Below are 24,969 nucleotides of genomic sequence, written 5' to 3'. Positions count from 1 at the left end.
AACCATGGCTCTTCCCACCCTGAGAATACCAGACCCCAGCTGTCAGCTTCACCTTGGCTGGTGATCTAATTTGAGGGGACCCCACGTTATTTTTTTTTTTAATTCTTTATTTATCAATTAAAAAAAAAAGCCTGGGGAGCCCTCCAAATTGATCACCAGACAAGATGAAGCTGCCAGCTGTGGTTTGCAGGCTACAGCTGTCTGCTTTACCCTGACTGGCTATCAAAAATAGGGGGGACCCCACGCCATTTTTTTCATTTTTATTTTTTTTTTTATGAATACTAAGCTAGGCACCCTTTAGTGCCACATGAAAGGTACTAAAGGTGCCAGCTTAGAATATGCAGGCGGGGGTGGGACGTTATATATATTTGACATCCATTCATCCATTGACGCTTTTTTGGCTGTGTGCCCACAATCAGGTTTTGCAGCATTTTGGGCGCTGAGTGTTTTCCCTGCGTCCATAACGCTGTGTTGTGCAGTAGAAGCACAGTGGAATGATTTTTGGAGATCCCATGCCCACTGGGCTTCTTTTCTCCGCAGCATAAACTGATCGGTGGCGTGGCTTCCCGAGCCTCAGCATGTCAATTTATGCTGTGGAGACGAGAGTGCTCTCTGCAGGTAGAATAGAGCTAAAGTCCACAGCAGCCTGAACCCAAATCGTGGGCATGGCCAGCTGCGTTCTCCCGTGGATAACACTCACATCTCTGCAGGAAGGCTGACACTGTGTACTAGACGCCGTGTCGCTGGATCACGGCCACATAGCCTAAAAGTGAGAATTTTGTTGCTACAGCAACATTTTGGGTGAAGTAGCTGTGGATTCAAAATGCTTAATATACTCCTGAATAAAATCCTTGAGGGGTGCAGATTCCAAAATGGGGTCACTTGTGGGGGTTTTCTGACGTATAGGTACCCAAGGGGCCCTGCTAATGTGACATGGTGCGCGAAGTTTATTTCAACTTTTCCAAAATTCAAATGGTGCTCCTTCCATTCCAAGCCCTCCCATTTATGCAAACAGAATGTGGAGAAGGAAATGACATCACAGGTTTTTTTTTCCAAAGGTCTGTGTTCAACCAACTTTATTAACACTGACAAGTCTTAAAAAACGCACCTAAAAAAACGCATGGAAAACGCATGAAAAACGCATGAAAAACGCATGTGTTTTCGATGCGTTTTTCTCAAAAAGCATTGTTTACAATTCTCCCCTCTGCCAGAGGGTGCGTTTTTTTCTGCGCTGAAAAAAAAGCAACGTGTGCACATAGCCTAAAAGGCAATCAAAGCATCATATGTACCCAAAATGTTACAATTAAAAACTATACTTTAGCACACAAATAAACATGCCTTAATGGCTACATTGACGTAAAAAATAACAAAATACCTCTTGAAAAAAAGAGGAGCAAAAAAAAGTGTGATGCAAGAAGTACATTTTAATCAATATAATTTGGAATGTTAATAACTTTCACAATTGGACATGTTAAAATGTTCCTATGCTAAGTTAAATGTGCCCCTGCTGTGTACTGTACAATTACTGCATCCGACCATGCAGAGCTGCTCCAATTCATGGTCGACACATACCAGAGTTCCCAGTCAGGTTGGGAAGCAGAAGTAACTTATGAAAAGAGAGTATACAGACTTACAGTGGTTGCTTTCTGAGGTAACACATTTCCCTGTGGTAACACATTTCTCTGCCTTTTTTATCACAGTAGTGTTTCTGCAGCGATGCCAGTCCTATGAGTGCATCATAAATTAAGTCAGTGACATATAAGCTCATTGGCCATTAGAGCTTTTATGTCACTGATTTGATTTATGATGAGCTCACAGGACTGATGACATGGTAGAAACATTGACTCCTGTGATGAAACAGGCAGGGAACTGTGTTAAGTCAGTTTTCAGAAGCTTTACGACCCTGCTGCTTTGTGTGTATACTCACTTATCATAAATGACTTAAGCTGTTTCTCTTGGTTAGGAAGGGTGGTATGTGCTAACTATGAACTGGAACAGCTCAGCATAGTCAGACACGGCCATTACACAGCACATAGCAGGGGCACATTTATAACATTATCTCAGCACAGGAATATTTTTTTGCACATCCAATTGTGGAACTTAATATTATTCCAAGCTCAATTAATTAAATTGTACTTTGATTGTGGGATGACCCCTTTAAGGAAGAACACATCTATATAACCTGTGGTAGGTCTCATCATAAAAACATGATGTCTTTTATGGGTGATATCAATTATCAAACTTGAACTGAAGTAAAAAGTAAAATATAGAACTAATGGAAACTAGAAGAGACAAAAGTCTTAAACTTGTCAAGTGAAACTTTTCTTTGCCCAATGAACTCTTTCATAATAATAATAATAATAATAATAATAATAATAATAACAATAATAATAATAATAATAATAATAATCTTATTACCTGGAATGCATAAACATTTGTAACTGTTCCCAATGTTACGACAGATCCCATGAGCACAAGGACTAAGGGCACAAAAATCCGCAAGCTGGGCGCATGTAGGCCCCATGTATCCTCGACTGCAGCGGCAGGAGAATGAGAGGCCAGATGAGTAACAACTACCATTATTCAGGCAAGGAGATGTGGAGCACGGATCTACCTTCTCCTCACAAAAAGAGCCCAAAAAGCCTGAAAAAAAATCACACATTTTTTACATTTCGCATACATGTCACATCAATTCTACAAAGCTCTAAGTCCAGACTTATGGAATAATAAGTCTGATTTATGCAAATAGGTGAAAGGATATGAAATATATTATCATTCAATGGCAGCAAGATGATTAAATTGATTATAAATTGTTCCATTAATGTCTGCTATTGTTAACATCCATTAACCTTCTAATAAGACGCAAGAATAAGAAAAAACCTGAGATGAGCAGCCTGGCATAACAGTGAAGAAGCATAAGGTGGGCTAGGGAGCCCCCAACAGAAACTGAGGGCTTATTCATGGGACAGAGGGGTCCATTATTTTTTTACTGATAGGCTGATGAACAAAAGTTGCATAATAAAACCAGAGTTTCTATCCTTAAAGGGGTTTTCCCACGAACAAAGTTAATCTCTAAGTTGATTTTAATCAGTAGATCGTGTAATAATAATAATTTCCACAATTGGATGTGTATAAAAAAAATGTTCCTGTGCTGAGATAATCTTATATATGTGTTCCTGCTATGTACTGTGTAATGGCTGTGTCTGACTGTACAGGGATATGGTCTGATCATACCACATCTCCTGGGCCGAGGAGGAAGTAAAAGGCTATGTGCGCACGTTGCGTTCTGTAACTTGCAGAAATGAACGCATCCTCTGGCAGAATTTGTCATTGTCAAATTTGGTTTTGACCACATAAACGCAGGAAATACGCATGCGTTTTTGCCACGTTTTGACCGCGTTTTACCTGCTTTTTCAGTGCTTAAAATGGGATGCGTTTTCAATACAAAGACACTACTAAACAAAGTTTGAACATTCAAACACTAGGAACAAAAGTGAAAAAAATAAATAAAAAATAATGCTTTAAATCATACACTATAATGATAATTTTCCGAAAATGATTATTGAGATTTAATAATTATGTTAAAAATAAATTTAACTTATTGTTTGACTCTTTTTTTTTTAGGTCGGGCTGGATGTGAGGGCAAAAGGAAACCTCTTGACCTCACTATAATGCCAAAAACGCATGCTTTAATTTTGACAAAAAAGCATGCGTTTAACATTAAAAATGCATGTAAAACGCTTGGATTTTGATTTTGGATGCATTTTCACAACTGTCATTGACTTCAATGTTAGCAAAACGCTGCTAAAACGCTAAAAAGAATTGACATGCTGCTTTTATAAACGCAGAGATTTTGACAAAATTTTGTCACTCAAAACACAACATTTAAAAAAGCATCGTGCGGACGAATTTTGCTAAAATCCCATAGACTTTGCTTGGAAATCAAAACGCATGCATTTTGGCATTGAAATGCTGCAGTTCAAAACACTGCAGAAACGCATGAAAAAATGCAAAGTGCGCACATGCCCAGAGAGTTTACATATGCCACTGAATGGGATCATATCTGATTTTTTTTTTAGGTAAAACATTTCCCTGACTTTTTTTTTAATGTTTTACGTCATAGAAAGAATGATTTGTGATTCCATGCTGTAATGTTTGTGCACTTTTTTACTTACTCCCCGGCCCATGAGATATTGTATGATCAGACTATTCCGTGCATGGTCAGAAACAGTATTAGGCCTCTCTCACACGTCCGTGAAAAACCACGCACGTTTTTCACGGACGTGTCAGAGGTGCATTTTGCCATCCGTGAGTCATGTTTATGGCACACGTTTGTTCTCCGTGTGTTATCCGTGATAACACACGGAGAACGGAACTTTCTACTCACCTGTCCCTGGAGTAGCTGTCCGTGGTGCTGATCTTCGGTCTCCGGTCCTGCCGACTCCCCGCTGCTGCTTCCGGCCGCAGTGAAGTGAATATGCAATGAGCATAATGAGCGGTGGTCGGCAGCAAGTGACAGCAGCGGCAGAGCTTGCAGGGCTGGAGAATGTGAGTAAAGTTTTGTTTTTTTTTCTCACAGACACATGTCTTTTCTCCAGTGCGTGTCACACGGAACACATCCGTGTTGTCCGTTTGCATTATGTGTGACACATTTGCGTTCTGTGTGACACCCGTGATGCCGGAGAGAAAACGGACATGTCGGCGTGAGAAACGTAAGTACGGAACGGACACACGTTCCGTGTGAAAATACTTACGTGTGTCCAAACCCATAGGAATACATAGGTCTACATGTGTACGTGTCTCCGGTACGTGAGAAAACTGCCAAACACATACCGGAGGCACGTACGTGTGAAAGAGGCCTTACACAGTACGTAGCAGGGATACCTATAGAAGATTATCTCGGCACAGGAACATTTTTTTTTAAATACATTCAATTGTAGAAATTATTATTATTCTTAGATCTATTGATTAAAATCAACTTTAAAATGAAAATTGTTCGTGGGAAAACCCCTTTAAGAGAAGAAAACAAGTGCAGCATTTACAGAGTGTAATTCACCTTAGTGAACCAATATGGGCAATGCCGTAGAGCGGGTAAGGCTGATTCCCCTGGGCACTTACAGACTTGTTATGAAGCTGAATCTACCATATATTTAAGGATAAACGCTTACCCTCAGGACACTGGCAGCTGAACCCATTGGGACTTGTCACACAGGTGGCACCATTTCTACATGGCTGTGGTGAGCAATGATCCACTAGGACTTCACAATATTCCCCAGTGTAACCTATATGAAGAACATTGGTAAACTGTCTGATTTTCTATTATGTGCCATTATTTCAGCTAGGACCATTAGATATTGCTTCTGATCACATACCAGGCAAGCAAGAGCAGGTCGCATTTTTCCCATTGTGCCTCTGTGGTAGGTCACTGCAAGTAGCATTATTTTGGCATGGGTGACTATGGCAGGCATCATATTCCTCACAGTATGAGCCAATGTATCCAGGGTTACAAAGGCAAGAATAAGTGTCCTGAGGATAGAAAATACAACACTTATAGATACAAAGAAAGCAATAGAAAAAAAATGAAATTGAGGTATAAAAAAAACAGGACAGAAACAAACAAATCACATTTGGTTGGAGTCTGTGTATGGTCTTCAGACACCATAAGACAATAATCCAGCACCAGGGAAAAAACACACATAAGCACATAAAGCAAGGATTTTTGTGACAATACAAGAAAAAGTATTATATTAAAAATTTAATTAACTGCTCAATGACACATGTGATATATTTGGCATCACGCACATCTTTCAGTAAATATGTTGGATGCACGACAAGAACTTTGAAACAGAATTGGAGAACATATATCCGGAGCTACATCAGCATCTAAAACTAAATCACTGTCTATGTTATCGAACCATTTTAAAGCTATCCACGAGGGAAATACAGATACTTTACAGGTTATAGGCAGGGCCGTATTTACCATTAGGCACCCGTGGTCCGGTGCCTAGGGCGGCAGATTGTGAGGGGCGGCACCTTCTGGCAGCAAAAAAAAAAAAAAAAAAAAATTTTTTTTTTTTTTTTTTTTTACATTTTTTTTTTTTGTGGCCGCCGAGCACAGGGAGCTGATTGACCCCGGAACTGCCGGCGCCTGCACTTCCGGGGTCACAGGCGCGCGCCAATCAGCTCCTTCCTCTGTGCTGCGTCCACTGCTGTGTGGACGTCACACGCAGAGCTCACAGCAGGACGCCGCGGAGGACGTGATGGAAGCCGGTGTCAGAAGAGGATACTCACGTGAGCCAGGAAGATGGCGGCGGGCACTGGAGCAGGTAAGTGGATTCATAAGGAGCGTGGGAGTGTCTCTAATGCAGACCGGAGATCTGCGCATGCGGGGGGGGGAGGCGGCAAAGGCAGATACTGGAGGGAGGCAGAGGCTGAGACTGGGGGGAGGCTGGAGGGAGGCAGAGGCTGAGACTGGGGGGAGGCTGGAGGGAGGCAGAGGCTGAGACTGGGGGGAGGCTGGAGGGAGGCAGAGGCTGAGACTGGGGGGAGGCTGGAGGGAGGCAGAGGCTGAGACTGGAGGGAGGCAGTGGCTGAGACTGGGGGGAGGCTGGAGGGAGGCAGAGGCTGAGACTGGAGAGAGGCAGAGGCTGAGACTGGGGGGAGGCTGGAGGGAGGCAGAGGCTGAGACTGGAGGGAGGCAGAGGCTGAGACTGTGGGGAGGCTGGAGGGAGGCAGAGGCTAAGACTGGGGGAGGCTGGATGGAGGCAGAGGCAGAGACTGGGGGGAGGCTGGAGGGAGGCAGAGACTGGGGGGAGGCTGGAGGGAGGCAGAGGCTGAAACTGGGGGGAGGCTGGAGAGAGGCAGAGGCTGAGACTGGGGGGAGGCTGGAGGGAGGCAGAGGCAGAGACTGGGGGGAGGCTGGAGGGAGGCAGAGGCTGAGATTGGGGGGAGACTGGAGGGAGGCAGAGGCTGAGACTGGGGGGAGGCTGGAGGGAGGCAGAGGCAGAGACTGGGGGGAGGCTGGAGGGAGGCAGAGGCTGAGATTGGGGGGAGACTGGAGGGAGGCAGAGGCTGAGACTGTGGGGAGGCTGGAGGGAGGCAGAGGCAGAGACTGGGGGGAGGCTGGAGGGAGGCAGAGACTGGCGGGAGGCTGGAGGGAGGCAGAGGCTGAGACTGGGGGGAGGCTGGAGGGAGGCAGAGGCAGAGACTGGGGGGAGGCTGGAGGGAGGCAGAGGCAGAGACTGGAGGGAGGCAGAGGCTGAGACTGGAGGGAGGCAGAGGCTGAGACTGGGGGGAGACTGGAGGGAGGCAGAGGCTGAGACTGTGGGGAGGCTGGAGGGAGGCAGAGGCTGAGACTGGGGGAGGCTGGAGGAAGGCAGAGGCAGAGACTGGGGGGAGGCTGGAGGGAGGCAGAGGCAGAGACTGGGGGGAGGCTGGAGGGAGGCAGAGGCTGAGACTGGGGGGAGGCTGGAGAGAGGCAGAGGCTGAGACTGGGGGGAGGCTGGAGGGAGGCAGAGGCAGAGACTGGGGGGAGGCTGGAGGGAGGCAGAGGCTGAGACTGGGGGAGGCTGGAGGGAGGCAAAGGCAGAGACTGGGGGGAGGCTGGAGGGAGGCAGAGGCAGAGACTGGAGGGAGGCAGAGGCTGAGACTGGGGGGAGACTGGAGGGAGGCAGAGGCAGAGACTGGGGGGAGGCTGGAGGGAGGCAGAGGCTGAGACTGGGGGGAGGTTGGAGGGAGGCAGAGGCTGAGACTGGGGGAGGCTGGAGGGAGGCTGAGGCTGAGACTGGAGGGAGGCTGAGGCTGAGACTGGAGGGAGGCTGAGACTGGAGGGAGGCTGAGACTGGAGGGAGGCTGAGGCTGAGACTTGAGGGAGGCTGAGGCTGAGACTGGAGGGAGGCTGGAGGGAGGCTGAGGCGGAGACTGGGGCAGGCTGAGGCTGGGGGGGAGGCAAAGGCTGAGACTGGGGAAGAGAGGCTGATGCTGAGGGAAGATAGAGGCTGATGCTGGGGGAGAGAGGCTGATGTTGGGGGAGTGGGAGAGAGGGGCTAATGCTAGAGACAGAGGACAAGGGATGAGGGATAGTGCAATGACAAAATCGATTGGGTGGGGGGAGTGTAAGGACTCAGAATAAGAGGGGGCAGCATTGGGAGCTCATTGTGAAGAAGGGGCAGCATGTGTGGGATCAGTATGGAGTGGAGCAATGTAGGGGAGTCAATATCAAGAGTGAGGTAGTGTGTGTGTGTGTGGGGGGGTCTCAGCATAAGCGTTAGTGTGGTGGTCTTAGCATGAGTGGGGCAACATGAAGGTCTCATTATGGAAAAGAGGAAGGCAGCATTAGGAGCTCATGGAGAGGGACAGCATGCATGGGACATTGTGAGAAGGGGGCAGCATGCATGGGACACTGAGGAGGGGGCAGCATGCATGAGACATTGTGAGGAGGGGGCAGCATGCATGGGACATTGTGAGAAGGGGGCAGCATGCATGGGACACTGAGGAGGGGGCAGCATGCATGAGACATTGTGAGGAGGGAGCAGCATGCATGGGACATTGTGAGGAAGGAGCAGCATGCATGGGACATTGTGAGGAGGGAGCATCAAGCATGAGACATTGTGCGGAGGGAGCAGCATGCATGGGACATTGTGAGGAGGGAGCAGCATGCATGGGACATTGTGAGGCGGGAGCAGCATACATGAGACATTGTGAGGAGGGGGCAGCATGCATGAGACATTGTGAGGAGGGAGCAGCATTCATGGGACATTGTGAGGAGGGAGCAGCATGCATGGGACATTGTGAGGAGGGGCAGCATGCATGGGACATTGTGAGGAGGGAGCAGCATGCATGGGACATTGTGAAGAGGGGGCAGCATGCATGGGACATTGTGAGGAGAGAGAAGCATGCATGGGACATTGTGAGGAGGGGGCAGCATGCATGGGACATTGTGAGGAGGGGGCAGCATGCATGGGACATTGTGAGGAGGAGGCAGCATGCATGGGACATTGTGAGGAGGGGGCAGCATGCATGGGACATTGTGAGGAGGGGGCAGCATGCAAGGGACATTGTGAGGAGGGGGCAGCATGCAAGGGACATTGTGAGGAGGGAGCAGCATGCATGGGACATTGTGAGGAGGGGGCAGCATGCATGGGACATTGTGAGGAGGGGGCAGCATTCATGGGACATTGTGAGGAGGGGGCAGCATTCATGGGACATTGTGAGGAGGGGGCAGCATGCATGGGACATTGTGAGGAGGGGGCAGCAAGCATGGGACATTGTGAGGAGGGAGCAGCATGCATGGGACATTGTGACGAGGGAGCAGCATGCATGGGACATTGTGAGGAGGGGGCAGCATGCATGGGACATTGTGAGGAGGGGGCAGCATGCATGGGACATTGTGAGGAGGGGGCAGCATGCATGGGACACTGAGGAGGGGGCAGCATGCATGAGACATTGTGAGGAGGGGGCAGCATGCATGGGACATTGTGAGAAGGGGGCAGCATGCATGGGACACTGAGGAGGGGGCAGCATGCATGAGACATTGTGAGGAGGGAGCAGCATGCATGGGACATTGTGAGGAAGGAGCAGCATGCATGGGACATTGTGAGGAGGGAGCATCAAGCATGAGACATTGTGCGGAGGGAGCAGCATGCATGGGACATTGTGAGGAGGGAGCAGCATGCATGGGACATTGTGAGGCGGGAGCAGCATACATGAGACATTGTGAGGAGGGGGCAGCATGCATGAGACATTGTGAGGAGGGAGCAGCATTCATGGGACATTGTGAGGAGGGAGCAGCATGCATGGGACATTGTGAGGAGGGGCAGCATGCATGGGACATTGTGAGGAGGGAGCAGCATGCATGGGACATTGTGAAGAGGGGGCAGCATGCATGGGACATTGTGAGGAGAGAGAAGCATGCATGGGACATTGTGAGGAGGGGGCAGCATGCATGGGACATTGTGAGGAGGGGGCAGCATGCATGGGACATTGTGAGGAGGGGGCAGCATGCATGGGACATTGTGAGGAGGGGGCAGCATGCAAGGGACATTGTGAGGAGGGGGCAGCATGCAAGGGACATTGTGAGGAGGGAGCAGCATGCATGGGACATTGTGAGGAGGGGGCAGCATGCATGGGACATTGTGAGGAGGGGGCAGCATTCATGGGACATTGTGAGGAGGGGGCAGCATTCATGGGACATTGTGAGGAGGGGGCAGCATGCATGGGACATTGTGAGGAGGGGGCAGCAAGCATGGGACATTGTGAGGAGGGAGCAGCATGCATGGGACATTGTGACGAGGGAGCAGCATGCATGGGACATTGTGAGGAGGGGGCAGCATGCATGGGACATTGTGAGGAGGGGGCAGCATGCATGGGACATTGTGAGGAGGGGGCAGCATGCATGGGACATTGTCCTCACATCATGCTGCTCCCTCCTCACAATGTACAGATCATATTTCATAATCGAGGAAGGTGTGGTGCATATACAGTAGTTTATAAGGGAGGGCAGTGTGGTGTTTATTAGGGGCAGTGTCACAGTCACAGTATATAAGTGGGGACGGTGTGGTGGGAATATTTTATACTCATGCTATGTTTTGATGTGCCTGTGGTGATTCCCATTGGGGGGGGGGGGTTCGTTTCTTATTGATACTTTTTAAAGTGTGCTACAGAGTAGATCTGCCTTAAACAGATGTCGTGTGCGAAAACTCAGTTTTACGTTGTCACTAAGGGGCGCGACCACTTAAAGTGCCTAGGGCAGCATGAAGGCAAAATACAGCCCTGGTTATAGGTATTGAATATGTGAATAAACCGACCAGGGGTGGCGACTGGCTGACAACAGTGAGATCTAGAGAAGCATATTGGATATTACAACTACAAGCCAGAGCCCCACATGGTCTAAATGCCCGTAGTGTGCACAGGGGATACATGAGTGGATCTGCAGATTTATAACTATGATATTTTTAAAAAATATAGGTATATGTAACAGATAATATCTGAATTATGATCACACTATCTGTCTTTGTGATATCCAGTGTCGGGCGGCGATGGCAGATGAGTGAGATCATCCTCTGACGCCACAGGGGTGTACTAACATGCTAATGGAGAAGACTAGCCAGGGGAACTAACGCCAGGAGACTAGTCCCCTCGCTCATTAGCATATGATAAATGATCTTTGGAAATACTTTTTCTAAAGATCCCTTTATCTATGCTAGTGTATACAGGGACGGTTAGGCAGGGATTAGTAGTATGCACCCAGAACTTCTCGTGGTTCTGCGTGCATATTGGACCTGACAGGTTCCCTTCAACAGGTTCTCCTACCAGGTAGAAAAAGGTAGGACATTGCTGAATACTGGGATCTGTGAGACACAAAGTGCATACCTCTGTAAAGGCCACTTCACACATAACGGGATCGCTAACGACATCGTTGCTACGTCACAGTTTCTGTGACAAAACGACTTTGCCAGCGATCTCATTATGTTTGACACGTTCTAACGATCCGCCCCCTGCTGTGAGATCGTTGGTCGTTACTGAATGTCCTGGGCCATTTTTGGCTCGTTGGAGTCCTGCTGGGCAGGATGGATCTGTATGTTTGACACCTTTCAACGATCTCGTTAACGACCTAGATGAGAACTTAAAATTGTGACATGTAGGTGTGTAGTTGAGTCACCTTTTCCGCGCCCCCTCTGCACCGATTGGTTGGCTCTGATAACAGTACTGCGTTCTGATTGGGTATCGCTTCATGCTTTGTTCCTTTTTGAGCCTTGCTTTGAGGTCTATCAGTGAATAACAGGTAATCCTGGTAAAATTGCAGCTTTGATCCTCAAAGCAAACACTCGGGAACGAAGGAGGGATGAATCCGGGTGCAGATGCAGCTTCGATCCGAAAAGCAAGCAAGCAACCAGGAACAAAGTACGAATAAATCCGGGTGGAGTCGCAGGTTCTATCCTCAAAGCAAGGCTCAAAAAGGGACAAAGGATGAAGCGATACAAAGTTGCCTTCTAGGCCGGCCGCCTGATCACAACGCAGTATTGGCCACCAATCGGAGCGGAGGGATGTGGAAAAGGCGACGCATATGCACACCTACGTGGCTCACAGCATCAAACACTACGCCCCTATTCGAAGTCGGAATCGTTATATAGCTGCTGTGTGACAGGGTCATAACGACCAACGAGATCGTTATACAGGTCGCTGCATCGTTACTAAAGCCGTTGGGAAATTACTGTGTGACATCTCACCAACGATCTCACCAACGATTTAACTATGATCCGGAAACTGTGATGTAGTAATGATCTCGTTAACGATATCGTTATGTGTGACTGGACCTTAATAGCAGAATCTATAATGATTATCTCTTAACTCCATTTTAACTTTGTGTGTAGGTATATTTCTTCTCTATGTGTAAAGGAAACCACTGTTTATTTTAGATAAGAGCCACATTTTATTTATTTGTTTAAATCGAAAACGAAGAGAACCTGAGGAATGTGAAACTTAAGAAGTAGATGTCACACCCAGACTCTTAAAGTTGGGTGTAAAAGATACTAATGTTTAGCCAAATACCTATATAACTGAGTGATGATGATGTAATAAACACAGACAAAGAGAATTCAGCCTTGATACATGACTGTCAGTTAAATCCACAAAAGGTCCAATCAATAAAAAGTGTGCATGACATTTCACCATAGATATCATCCAAACCCATAGTTCATATGTAACCGTGGGTAATAAAGAGATTCTTGCAAAGTAAATAAAAAAGTTTTTTAAATGTATTAACTACATTAAACATATTAAAAAACAGGGAAATAACTCCTATGAGGTACTGATTACTAGTTGGCACAAGGATAGACAATCACCAAAAAATATGTACTAGCATTAAAGTGGCACTGTTGCACCATAAAGACAGCACATATTACTATATAAAGTCACTAAGTAATAAATAGTAAAGCATATCAACCTCATATAGAATAATTCATATGCTAGCATTAAAGTGACACTGCAGCAATATAAACATACCTCTATGTAGAGTGACTACAGAATAAGTAATAAAGCCTATATAAACTATGTAAATAATGACACTTGCTGTTTTTAAAGTGCATCTCACGCCCCAGGAAAAAGCTTGGCGAAACGTACGTCGGGGTGGAGAGACTGTCTTTCTGACTTTCACATTGTCTTGCTGTAATTTAGGTATGTAGTTTTTATCATTAATTGATATACCCATGACACATGACTGTGTGTAGATTTGAGGATTAGTAGAGTTGGCTGATGTTTTATATCTAACCCAGCATATATGCACTTTAAAAACATTGAGTTTCATTGTTTACATTATAATGCCAGGGACTAGTCGCAAAGGGGAGATGATGTGGAGGACGGGACTATCAGCGGCGGCGGCAGCGAGAGGGAAAAATCAATGTTTTCAGCTGCCAATGTCCATCCCCTCTCGCTGCCGCCGCTGATAGTCCCGTCCTCCACGTGTTCCCCGACGTACCGCTGTCCCCAGCATGCACGCACAGGGGAGATGATGGACCCCTCTTGCTGCCACCGCCGCCGCTGAAAGTCCCGTCCTCCACGCTTCTGTCAGCTCCACGCAGTAGCGTGATCTGCTGAGCTGTCACTGAGGTTACTTGCGGCCACCGCTGGATTCAGCGGTGGCCGCGGGTAACCTCAGTGACAGCTCAACTGATTGTGCGGCTGTCTTCAGTTTCTGCATGGAGCTGACCGGAGCGGCGGTGTCTGCTGCTTCTACGGTCACCTCCATGCAGCAGAGCTGGAAGCGACGCTGGACCATGCTGGATTACGCCGGACATAGAGGGCTTTTTGGGGCTTATTAAATGGGAGAACAAGGGAATTTGTTAGTGTTTTTTATTTCTAATAAAGGATTTTTTCAGGTGGGTGTTTATTTACTGTAACTTACAGATTAATCATGGAAGGTTTCTCCGGGAGACGCCTGACATGATTAATCTAGGACTTATTGGCAGCTATGGGCTGCCAATAACTCCTTATCACCCCGATTTGCCAACGCACCAGGGCAAATCGGGAAGAGCCGGGTACTGTCCCAAAACAGCCACATCTAATGGATGCGGCCATTCTGGGCGGCTGCTGACTGATATTGTTAGGCTGGGGGGCTCCCCATAACGTGGAGCTCCCCATCCTGAGAATACCAGCCTTCAGCCATATGGCTTTATCTGGCTGGCATTAAAATTGGGGGGGACCGCACGCCAGTTTTTTTTAATTATTTATTTCCAATTTTTTTTTTCAATTTAACAAGCTTTATGGGCTTGTTTGAACTGAATAATACATGAAACAATTGTTGACAAAACTTCAGCCAAAAACGCACCAAAAAAGCAGCAAAAACGAACCAAAAAAGCACCTACATTTTTTGTGACATTTCCAGGCTCTCTCTAACAAGATGCAGTTTTGGCTGCAGTTTTGGCTGCAGTTTTGGCTGCAGTTTGTGAACACGAAAAAGAAGCAGCGTGCGCATGTAGCCTAATCCTTAAAAGCCTTTTTAATGATTGCGAGTTCCTAAAGAGCTCTGTATAGACAGAGAGAGAACCCATCTATTTGAGGAAAAATGTAGCCAGCAACAATTATTTATTGGACTATATAAATGATCCAAGCGTTTGCTCATTCTTCAGCTGTTCAGCATCATGTTTACACAGGCTAATAGTCAGGAATGATCAGAATTATTTTGTGCAGAATATTTTGCCAATTTAAAGGGTCCTTAATAGGGATGATCGAATACTTCGATTATTCGGCTTCGCGAATATTTTCCGAATACCTCGTCCGCTATTCGACTATTCGATGCGCAATGTAAGTCTATGGGAAGCCCGAATAGTTACGAATTTTTGTTATTCGGGGTTTCCCATAGACTTACATTGCACATCGAATATTCGCGAATAGTCAAATAGCGGCGAGGTATTCGGAAAATATTTGCAAAGCCGAATAATCGAAGTATTCGATCATCCCTAGTCCTTAACTATTTCACTGCCTTTCACTGGGTATCCTTACATTAACCCACTCACTTTCCTAGACCATGAGGTATGCTGACATTAATGCTGCCACAGACTACAAGGGATACACATAAGAACCCCTTCACTTCCCTAGACCACCAGGGATACAGATATTTATCTACTACCCCAGACTACAAGGGATGCAGGCAATGACCACTTCACTGCCCTAGACCTGCATGTAGTGTATCTGACTGGTGTATGGCTAATTAGTAGAGTATTGCATGTTAATACTTATTTGCTGCTGTGTAGTGTAGCCCAGAAACAGTGCCCATATCCCTCTCAGCCCCTCTCACTATATGCAAGGGCTTAGATAGAAGATTGGCCAAGGTATAAATTATTCATGGGTCTGATATCAAGACTCTTGCAGCAAGTAAATCTGCATTAATCATAGCACTGCCAGTGTCAAAGGCAAATCTGAAAACTAGAAAGTTACCGGCCTGGACCGATTATTTGGGAATTTCACCTATGTTATTAAACGGAGGTGGTAAAGGTCGATGTTCTTACCAGAGAAGCAACTCTTGATAAGGAGGTAACATGACATCACTACATTTCTGTTAAGAACTAGGAGACACATTACACAAGTCTTTCTATCGCACTCGATAAATACTATTCTTACCAATACTCCATAGTCTTGTCTGAATGCACAGACGCATTACAAGCCAGATTACAATTTCTGAAAACCATTCCCAATATCTATAACAAAGCTCTTCAATGCCCCGGGGTGATAAATAAACCTTTCACACGATAACGAGGACGGCTTGTTAATAAAAAGTTGCTTTAATCTGATTAGCGCCGCTGCGTTAGACGTGGGTGTGAGCCGCATTCTGGATAAGTAGGTGCATTAATCTTCCTGTAGGGCATAGTGGGGTTGTCACTGGTATCAATTTATGATTCATTGGACCTGGGTTTATACAAAGGGTTAAAGCTTCTATCTCCAGCATACGATATGCATCTCGGTAGCAAAAAAATTAGATGTTTTAGTCATTTAAATGTGGAAACAAAGAGGAGCTGGCAGTGGTAGTGTGGCGCCCCTGACCTGGTCAGGCGCCACTGAGTACTGCACCCATGCTGGGGACAGTACAATACAGGTAATCCAGAAGGCTGACTGGGGTGTGGAACACAGGCGCATAGTGATCAGGTCTCACACATGTACCCATGAGAGGACCCCTGGGGATCCCAGGAGGGGGCAAGCCTTCACCTTCACTGGAATAGTGGAGGGGGTAGAGCCTCCATCTCCTCTCAAGGGGTGTGGTGGAGAGTCTGGTTGCTAGGTGGCGTAGGCAAGAACAGGAGAGGAGGGGCAGTGAGTCAGTTAGGGCAGAACTCCATAGGGCTCAGTGAGGAGCAGACCTGTGGGGCTGTTGCTGTCTAACAGCGCCCGCGCAGTGGCTACAGACGGGGGAGAACGGTCAACTAGGAGTGCTGCCTGAAAGCCAGCTTCAGCTAGAGAGTGCACGGAGTGGGAAGTAAGGAGACTGCTAGAGAGCACCAGGCCCAACCGGGCGGCAGATCCCGAAGCGAGGATAGATTCACCTTTCCCTGCTAAACCTGCCGGTGTGGGGCTCTTAAAGCCCACACCACAACACTACAAAAGCCGCAGCCACGTAACCACAAGTTTGGGCCCATAGGTCATAGGAGGCAAGAGGCTGGAGTGGCCTGGTCCGGGGAACAAGCACACGGCAAACAACAAGGGGAGAGAGGCTGCAGCATCTTCCCTGGGTGACCCCCATAGGGACTAAAAGTCGGGGTCACCCCAAACCACCAAGGGCTAAGGAAGGCGAGTCGGTAGTCACCCTCATAAAGTCAGCCTGAAGGATACCTGGTTCCCATCTGGTTCATCTCAGCTACGCCCGGGCTACTCACCCTGCCATCAAATGTGAGTAAAGCCCTTGAAAGACATTCCTGCCTGTGTGGTTATTCTGCGACTTGTGGTACTACAAACCTACACAGGGCCCTGGGGCTTGCCTCACTCTCAGGAGGCTCCTACATCTAACTGCACATATCATCAGCCCCAGGCGTCCCCTAACCTGCAGTGGCGGTCCCCCCCACTGACCGCAATACTGAGAGTGGCGTCACGATCAAAACAAGAAGATTTCCTACCAGTGACGGAGATCCAGCAACGTGGAGTCCCTGAAGGTAATGCACCGACACCGACACTACACCTGTGGGGCTTCACATCTGGCGTCACGAACAGGATAAGGACTAGACCTGTTCAGACAGGTGACCATGTGCCTAGGCGGTCCGCTTGAAAAATTGGAAGCGCCGCCATATTGCCACCATGAAAAGCGCGCTGAAAAACAACAGCAGCCCGCGCTGGAAGAAGTTACCGCCCACGAAGAGGTGTGGCTACCCAGAGATCCCCTGCAGAGTTCTGACCTTGCCGGCTGTGAGAGCGGAAGCGTCGAGAAACGGCGAGAGAGAAGGGAAGCCACAAACCTGCTGCTGCAGAGAGCAGAAATGGAATCCAGACGCGGATACCCAGAACCAGGCACTGCTGCCTGGTGGTGCCGAGAGCTTGCCATCTTCTGCGACCGGCTGGAGGCCGGGATTGTGCGACAGCTTAGGGAAGAACGCACGGAGCTCCTGGAGATGGCTGCGGCGGTGCGGACCTACGAGGAGAGAGCCGCGCGGAGCCTGCCGGATCGAGCGGCGACGACGATTCAGACCCCGATGGGTGAGTCCGGTGTTGCCCCGGCCAGCGCAAGTGCCCCGACCCCTGCCGCCACGCCCGCGGTCCCAGAAGAGGCGCCCGGCGCGGCGCCACCGAACCAGGCCGCAGCCACGCTAGGTGCGGCCCGCCAAGCCCAGGCCGCTGCAGCGATGCCCCGCCTGTCCCGCAGGGCTCCGACCACCACGGCAGTGCTCATCCGTGCTGCAGGTGTGACGCTGACCCAGGCTGCCACCCTGCTGAACCCGGTCCGCCAAGACCCCAACGCGGCAGCGACGCTCGTCCGCGCCGCCAGTGATATGCTGAACCAGGCCGCAGCCCCGCCGGGTGCGGCCCGCCAAGCTCCGATCACTGCAGCGACGCCCGACTCAGCCTGCACGGACCCCATCGAGGCTGCGACGCCAAGTGAGACCGCGGCTGCAGTGTCCAGTCCGGCCCGCCAGGAACCGGCCGCGACAGAAACGCCAATTCAGGCCGCCGCCATACAGGGCGCGGCCCGCCAAGACCAGGCCGCCGCCATACAGGGCGCGGCCCGCCAAGAAGAGAAGACTACCTCATCATTTTCCCCGGCCTGCAAGGCCAGAGCAGACACCGCTCCCCAGTCCACAGAGGTCCCTGCTAGGAAGACCCTGATAGGAGAGGACCCCGAATACTGGAAGCTGAAGGCTGATCTGGAGGCCCAGTTCCCGCAAGAGATGGTGGATCGGTACCTGCTCCCTCCGTATACCCCCAAGGAGATTCAGACAACTCCTGCAGCTGCGCCAGAGAGTCTACCGCCCAGACCAGCTGAAGAAAGCCCATCCCCAGCACTGCCACCAAAGGAGTGCAGCGAAGAACTAAGGGGGAGAGGAGACCATGAAGCAGAAGGGCTGACTCCGACGCCAACCGCAGCAGACCCCTACCCAGAGCCGGAGATGCTGCCCTATTCCCGCTGGGAGGAGGAAGACTTGACACCGTCAGCAGATGAAGATCAACCTAAAGACCTCACCTGGAAGCCTGCAAGCATGAACCCAGCCCGCAAGACACGGCGCAGCAGAACACAGGTTGCTCCAACACCGCAGTCTCCAGAGCAGAGGGAAGTCACGGTCAGAGACCTGGAGGAGAAAAGGTGCCTAAGAAGGTCCAAAGCCCAGGCTAGAGGACCCCTTTACAGAGGAATAGTAGAAGACTTCAACTTGAAAAGCGGATACGGCTTTATTGTAGTAAAAGGAATAAAAGAGGGCATATTTGTAAATCGGAGAGATGCTCAAGCCCACCTGCCCAGAGGACATTCAGGCAGAAATTTGAAAATTGGGGACTTAGTACAGTTCACCTTGCATCAAGGAGAAAGGGGCTACTATGCCTTAGACGTAGCACCATGTCCCAGACAAGAAAGACAAGAAAGACAAGACAGAGATAAAGAAACAGATGCAGAAAAGGAAACAGACGAAGACCAAGAAAGGAAAGATAAAGATCCTACAGATGAAACAACCACAGACAAAGATCCTACAGATGAAACAACCACGGACGACGACGGAGAGCAAGAAAGTCACAGGTGCCGGTGCCCTACATGCCCACGCCCTGGTGAAACGGAGGAGTAAGTAAAGAAAGAAGTAAAGAAAGTTTGACCAGTTAAAGTTTGAAAAGTTCTGTTTGCAACGTTTAAGAAATGCGCCCACAAAAACTATTGTGAGAAAACCATAAACCTTAAGGCTATGAACTTGCTATAGCCACAAACTCTCGCAGTGTAAAAAGTTACACCAGTGGCACCACCACCAGGGCCAGCCTGTTTAGGGGCTTGGCTCGTCTGCAACCAGGGGGGCCCGTCCGTAGAAAAGGGCCTTGGCTCACCTGCGACCAGAGAGCACGCCTGTTTATGGGGCCTTGGCTCACCACCACAAAGAGGGTACCTGGCCAGCACCAACTGTGGAGGCCGCCTCTGCAACCTGCCAGAAGAGGTTGACGGCGCGGATCCACCAGGCCAGGTATACCCTGAAACCACCAGCCCATGAAAGCCGCCTCTACATCCTGCCAGAAGTGGCTGAAGTCGCGGCCAACGGGAGAGGAAGATTGGAGGAAAGGTCTGGGGAAACGGATGGCCCAGACCTGGTTACCAAAAAGAAACCGGTGACCTGCCTCCTGAGAGGGTTTTGGGTGGGTTAACGGACTTGTGGGTGGAGGGTGGTGATGTACGATAACTGGTGATCTTAAAATGTTTTACATGTTTTAATGTTTTATGCATTTTAAAATGTTGTCTTGCAGCCCGAGGACGTGCTGGTGATAACTAAGGGGGAATGTGGCGCCCCTGACCTGGTCAGGCGCCACTGAGTACTGCACCCATGCTGGGGACAGTACAATACAGGTAATCCAGAAGGCTGACTGGGGTGTGGAACACAGGCGCATAGTGATCAGGTCTCACACATGTACCCATGAGAGGACCCCTGGGGATCCCAGGAGGGGGCAAGCCTTCACCTTCACTGGAATAGTGGAGGGGGTAGAGCCTCCATCTCCTCTCAAGGGGTGTGGTGGAGAGTCTGGTTGCTAGGTGGCGTAGGCAAGAACAGGAGAGGAGGGGCAGTGAGTCAGTTAGGGCAGAACTCCATAGGGCTCAGTGAGGAGCAGACCTGTGAGGCTGTTGCTGTCTAACAGCGCCCGCGCAGTGGCTACAGACGGGGGAGAACGGTCAACTAGGAGTGCTGCCTGAAAGCCAGCTTCAGCTAGAGAGTGCACGGAGTGGGAAGTAAGGAGACTGCTAGAGAGCACCAGGCCCAACCGGGCGGCAGATCCCGAAGCGAGGATAGATTCACCTTTCCCTGCTAAACCTGCCGGTGTGGGGCTCTTAAAGCCCACACCACAACACTACAAAAGCCGCAGCCACGTAACCACAAGTTTGGGCCCATAGGTCATAGGAGGCAAGAGGCTGGAGTGGCCTGGTCCGGGGAACAAGCACACGGCAAACAACAAGGGGAGAGAGGCTGCAGCATCTTCCCTGGGTGACCCCCATAGGGACTAAAAGTCGGGGTCACCCCAAACCACCAAGGGCTAAGGAAGGCGAGTCGGTAGTCACCCTCATAAAGTCAGCCTGAAGGATACCTGGTTCCCATCTGGTTCATCTCAGCTACGCCCGGGCTACTCACCCTGCCATCAAATGTGAGTAAAGCCCTTGAAAGACATTCCTGCCTGTGTGGTTATTCTGCGACTTGTGGTACTACAAACCTACACAGGGCCCTGGGGCTTGCCTCACTCTCAGGAGGCTCCTACATCTAACTGCACATATCATCAGCCCCAGGCGTCCCCTAACCTGCAGTGGCGGTCCCCCCCACTGACCGCAATACTGAGAGTGGCGTCACGATCAAAACAAGAAGATTTCCTACCAGTGACGGAGATCCAGCAACGTGGAGTCCCTGAAGGTAATGCACCGACACCGACACTACACCTGTGGGGCTTCACATCAGCCTCATCATCAGTCCGCACATGGACCTAAAAATGTCTCCAGCAAATGTTCCTGCGGAGGAGGTGTGTAATCACTGCTTTTTACAACAAAGACATCGGTGCGGAAGCATTCGATGGTCGGAGTGGTACCCTCCTTAGCATGTGCTACTGAACTAAAACATTCACTGGGAACAGAAAAATGACTAAATAAACATGGCCATAATGAACAGCTTTGTATCACACAGTGTAGACCACGGCTGACAACTCATCCAGCAGCTCCGGCCTAATGAATGTTTAATTATCTGCTGAACATGGCAATGGCACCTACATAATCATCAAAACACAGATGGCGCTATCCTACGACATAATAACCTTTAAAGAGACAGTAACCTCTAAATTGTATAAACACCCCTACTGTCACGATTCCTCTGTGTAGAGCATCTCACACAACTAGGAGATGCTCTGCTGTGTTTTCCTGGGCTGGCAGGTTGATTGACAGCACAGGCTTCCTAGCCAGTTCTGGGAGGTGCTGATAGCTCAAGTGTTTCATCTTCTGGGTAATTGATCTGGTTCTTTACTGAGCATGCTTTCCCAGAAACTTGCCAGTCATCTTGCCAGTCACCTTGCCAGTCATACTATCTGGTTCTGTAGTTGTGCTCTTGGCCTGATGTTTGTGTCTTGACCTCGGAGTGTGTTTGACTCCTCTCTGCCCGATCCCTGTTCCTGTCACGACCTCCTGGCTTTTGACCTCGGACTGTTATCTGACCACATATAACCTATAATCAAAAGGATATACCAACATATTGTACGTATTTAACCCGGAATATCAGAAAGATACAAAACCACACAAAGATATTCAAAAAGGCATAAAGATCGTAGAAAATGTTTTATTGGTTAAAAACCATGCACACATTTTTAAAAAAATACATAAAAAAACAAAGAAGAGAGAGGCAAGTAAATAATTCACAATGTATAGTGTGGCCACAAACAGGTATATAAGTAAAGTGATATGATAAACTGCATCATATAATAACCAGAAAAAGCAGGTGTGAACAGAAACACCCAACAAGCAAAGCAAATTGCAAAGTCACTCAAAAAGATCTAATTAGACCTTCCTAAAAACGAATGCCAGACAATAATATTACCCATATAGGGAAGTAAGGCATACTAAAGTATAGATATATGTATAAATAGTAGTAAAAGCAGGAAGGATATATAAACTAGACACAATGCTTGTAATCTGATCCATGGAACTAAGCCATGTGATATTAAATAATGCAGAGAAAGTTCACCATACCAAAATGTAAGATTATTATTATTATTTATTATTATAGCGCCATTTATTCCATGGCGCTTTACAAGTGAAAGAGGATATATGTACAACAATCATTAACAGTACAAGACAGACTGGTATAGGAGGAGCGAGGACCCTGCCTGCGAGGGCTCACAGTCTACAGGGAATGGGGGATGGTACAATAGGTGAGGACAGAGCTGGTTGCGCAGTGGTCTACTGGACTGAGGGCTATTGTAGGTTGTAGGCTTGTTGGAAGAGGTGGGTCTTGAGGTTCCTCTTGAAGCTTTCCGTGGTAGTGGAGAGTCTGATGTGCTGAGGTAGAGCGTTCCAGAGTATGGGGGATGCACGGGAGAAATCTTGTACGCGATTGTGGGAAGAGGAGATAAGAGAGGAGCAGAGAAGGAGATCTGGTGAGGATCTGAGGTTATGTGCAGGTAGGTACCGGGAGACTAGATCACAGATATAGGGAGGAGACAGGTTGTGCATGGCTTTGTATGTCATGGTTAATGTTTTGAACTGGAGTCGTTGGGCGATGGGAAGCCAGTGAAGGGATTGGCAGAGTGGCGAGGCTGGGGAGTAGCGAGGGGAGAGGTGGATTAAGCGGGCCGCAGAGTTTAGGATAGATTAGAGGGGTGAGAGAGTGTTGGAAGGGAGGCCAGAGAGCAGGAGGTTGCAGTAATCGAGGCGGGAGATGATGAGTGCATGCACTAGTGTTTTTGCAGATTCTTGGTTAAGGAAAGCATGGATCCGGGAGATATTTTTGAGTTGTAATCGGCATCAGTTGAAGAGGGCTTGGATGTGTGGCTTGAAGGATAGAGCAGAGTCAAGGGTTACTCCAAGGCAACGAGCTTGTGAGACTGGGGTGAGTGAGCAACCATCAAGTTTGATGGAAAGGCTTGTTGGAGGAGATGAGTGAGGAGGAGGAAAGACAATGAACTCTGTTTTGTCCATGTTAAGTTTTAGGAATCGCGCAGAGAAGAAGGATGAAATAGCAGACAGACATTGTGGTATTTTGGTTAGTAGAGAGGTAATGTCAGGTCCAGAGAGGTAGATCTGTGTGTGAGATAAGGCCATACTCAAAGATACTTACCAACCCCTCACACCACTCCAACGACCGTTTCGCAACTGCTTTTTCTGGTTATACCTTAATGAATTATGTGATGCAGTTTATCATATCTCTTTACTTATATACCTGTTTGTGGCCACCATATACATTGTGAATGATTTACTTGCCTCTCTCCTCTTTGTTTTTTATGTATTTTTTTTAAAAATGTGTGCATGGTTTTTAACCAATGAAAATATTTCTACGATCTTTATGCTTTTTTGAATATCTTTGTGTGGTTTTGTTATCTGACCACGTCTGAGTTTGCTCCCTGAATCCATTATGTGCCTTCCCAGAATTCTAACCCTCGGAACGTGACCTGACTACGCCTCTGTATACTCCCTGTGTCCATATGGGTCCTCCTGTTACCAGACACCAACTTTCCTGACTACTCTACCGTTTGTACTACCCATAAATAGTGACTAGCATCACAACTACTATTCAGGAGTTTGTTCTGCTCTAGTCCATAACATTCTTGATGGATCCATTTATGGTTGATGCTTATGACCAATAAAGTTAGTATTATGAGATCACTGCCATTGGACTGATAGAACAGTGGTAGATTGGTTGTCCTCTACTGATAATCTCCTACTGATAAAAGTATGATTGTATTGAACCTACAATAAACAGCCCAATAAGTGATGCATCACTAGAATCAGCCTCTCAACCCGTACATCATGATGCTCTCAGATTACATATATATTATAGCAAAAATCTGCTGACAGATTCCTTTTAAGAAGATGTGAAGCTGACTACAATTTACATTCATTAAACGTACTGTAGATTTGTGAGATTAAAATAAGAATATATGAATCTAAGTAACTAATTGTAGATCTGTTATTGACTCCATGAAGCACAGCCAGACAAGCTTTTGGCAGCTTTCCTGGGGAATCATTCCTTAGGGGCAATGGCCTCCAGTTCACTAGTATTCATGGATGGTTAAGTGAGAGAGTGGTCCAAAATGTTAAGAAAAGAGATCATTGTCTTGCACAAACAATGGAAAGGATACAAAAAGATAGCTGCATATACTTCACTGGCATCCCTCATCCAAAGCTTTTAAGGTTGATCAGACACAGGTACACATGTGATGTCTGAGTATTCATTTAGTAATGTGTTCAGCTTCCATTTGTCTTGGATTTTGCCATCATCCACTTCTTTCTGCTGCAATAGTCCCTGCATACTCTTGTGGTTTCAACAACTTGCATCTTCTGCTTCTGCTGATTAACCTATCATTTCCTGAAAGCATTTTGAACTATTAGAAACTTGCATCTATTGCTCTTCAGTTTTGATGCTTACCCCATCTTTTGCTGTATGCACTACTAATTTGCATCTAATCTAAAGACTCTTCACATTATGCTGCAACCATCTCTGCTAACTACTGTGTTTCTTCAACCTGCATCCACATGCTGGTTCAGACCGCCACTGTAAAGGGTGCTTTACACGCTGCGACATCGCTGCCGATATATCGTCGGGGTCACGTCGTTAGTGACGCACA

General features: G+C 48.1%; 1 protein-coding gene across 1 annotated transcript in view; it reads right to left on the bottom strand.

Annotated features, from left to right (window-relative positions):
• Positions 1 to 24,969, bottom strand: part of DNER (delta/notch like EGF repeat containing) — a 464,487-nt gene that overhangs the window by 121,481 nt on the left and 318,037 nt on the right. The window contains 3 exon segments of the mRNA XM_075340935.1: positions 2,419 to 2,643; positions 5,169 to 5,282; positions 5,373 to 5,526. Coding sequence (XP_075197050.1) covers positions 2,419 to 2,643; positions 5,169 to 5,282; positions 5,373 to 5,526 — 493 coding nt within the window.

The sequence above is a fragment of the Anomaloglossus baeobatrachus genome, chromosome 3, assembly GCF_048569485.1.
Source record: "Anomaloglossus baeobatrachus isolate aAnoBae1 chromosome 3, aAnoBae1.hap1, whole genome shotgun sequence".
In the NCBI taxonomy this organism is placed as follows: Eukaryota; Metazoa; Chordata; class Amphibia; order Anura; family Aromobatidae; genus Anomaloglossus; species Anomaloglossus baeobatrachus.
The sequence above is the reverse complement of the archived record's forward strand: the minus strand, read 5'-3'. Positions and strand labels throughout refer to the sequence as shown.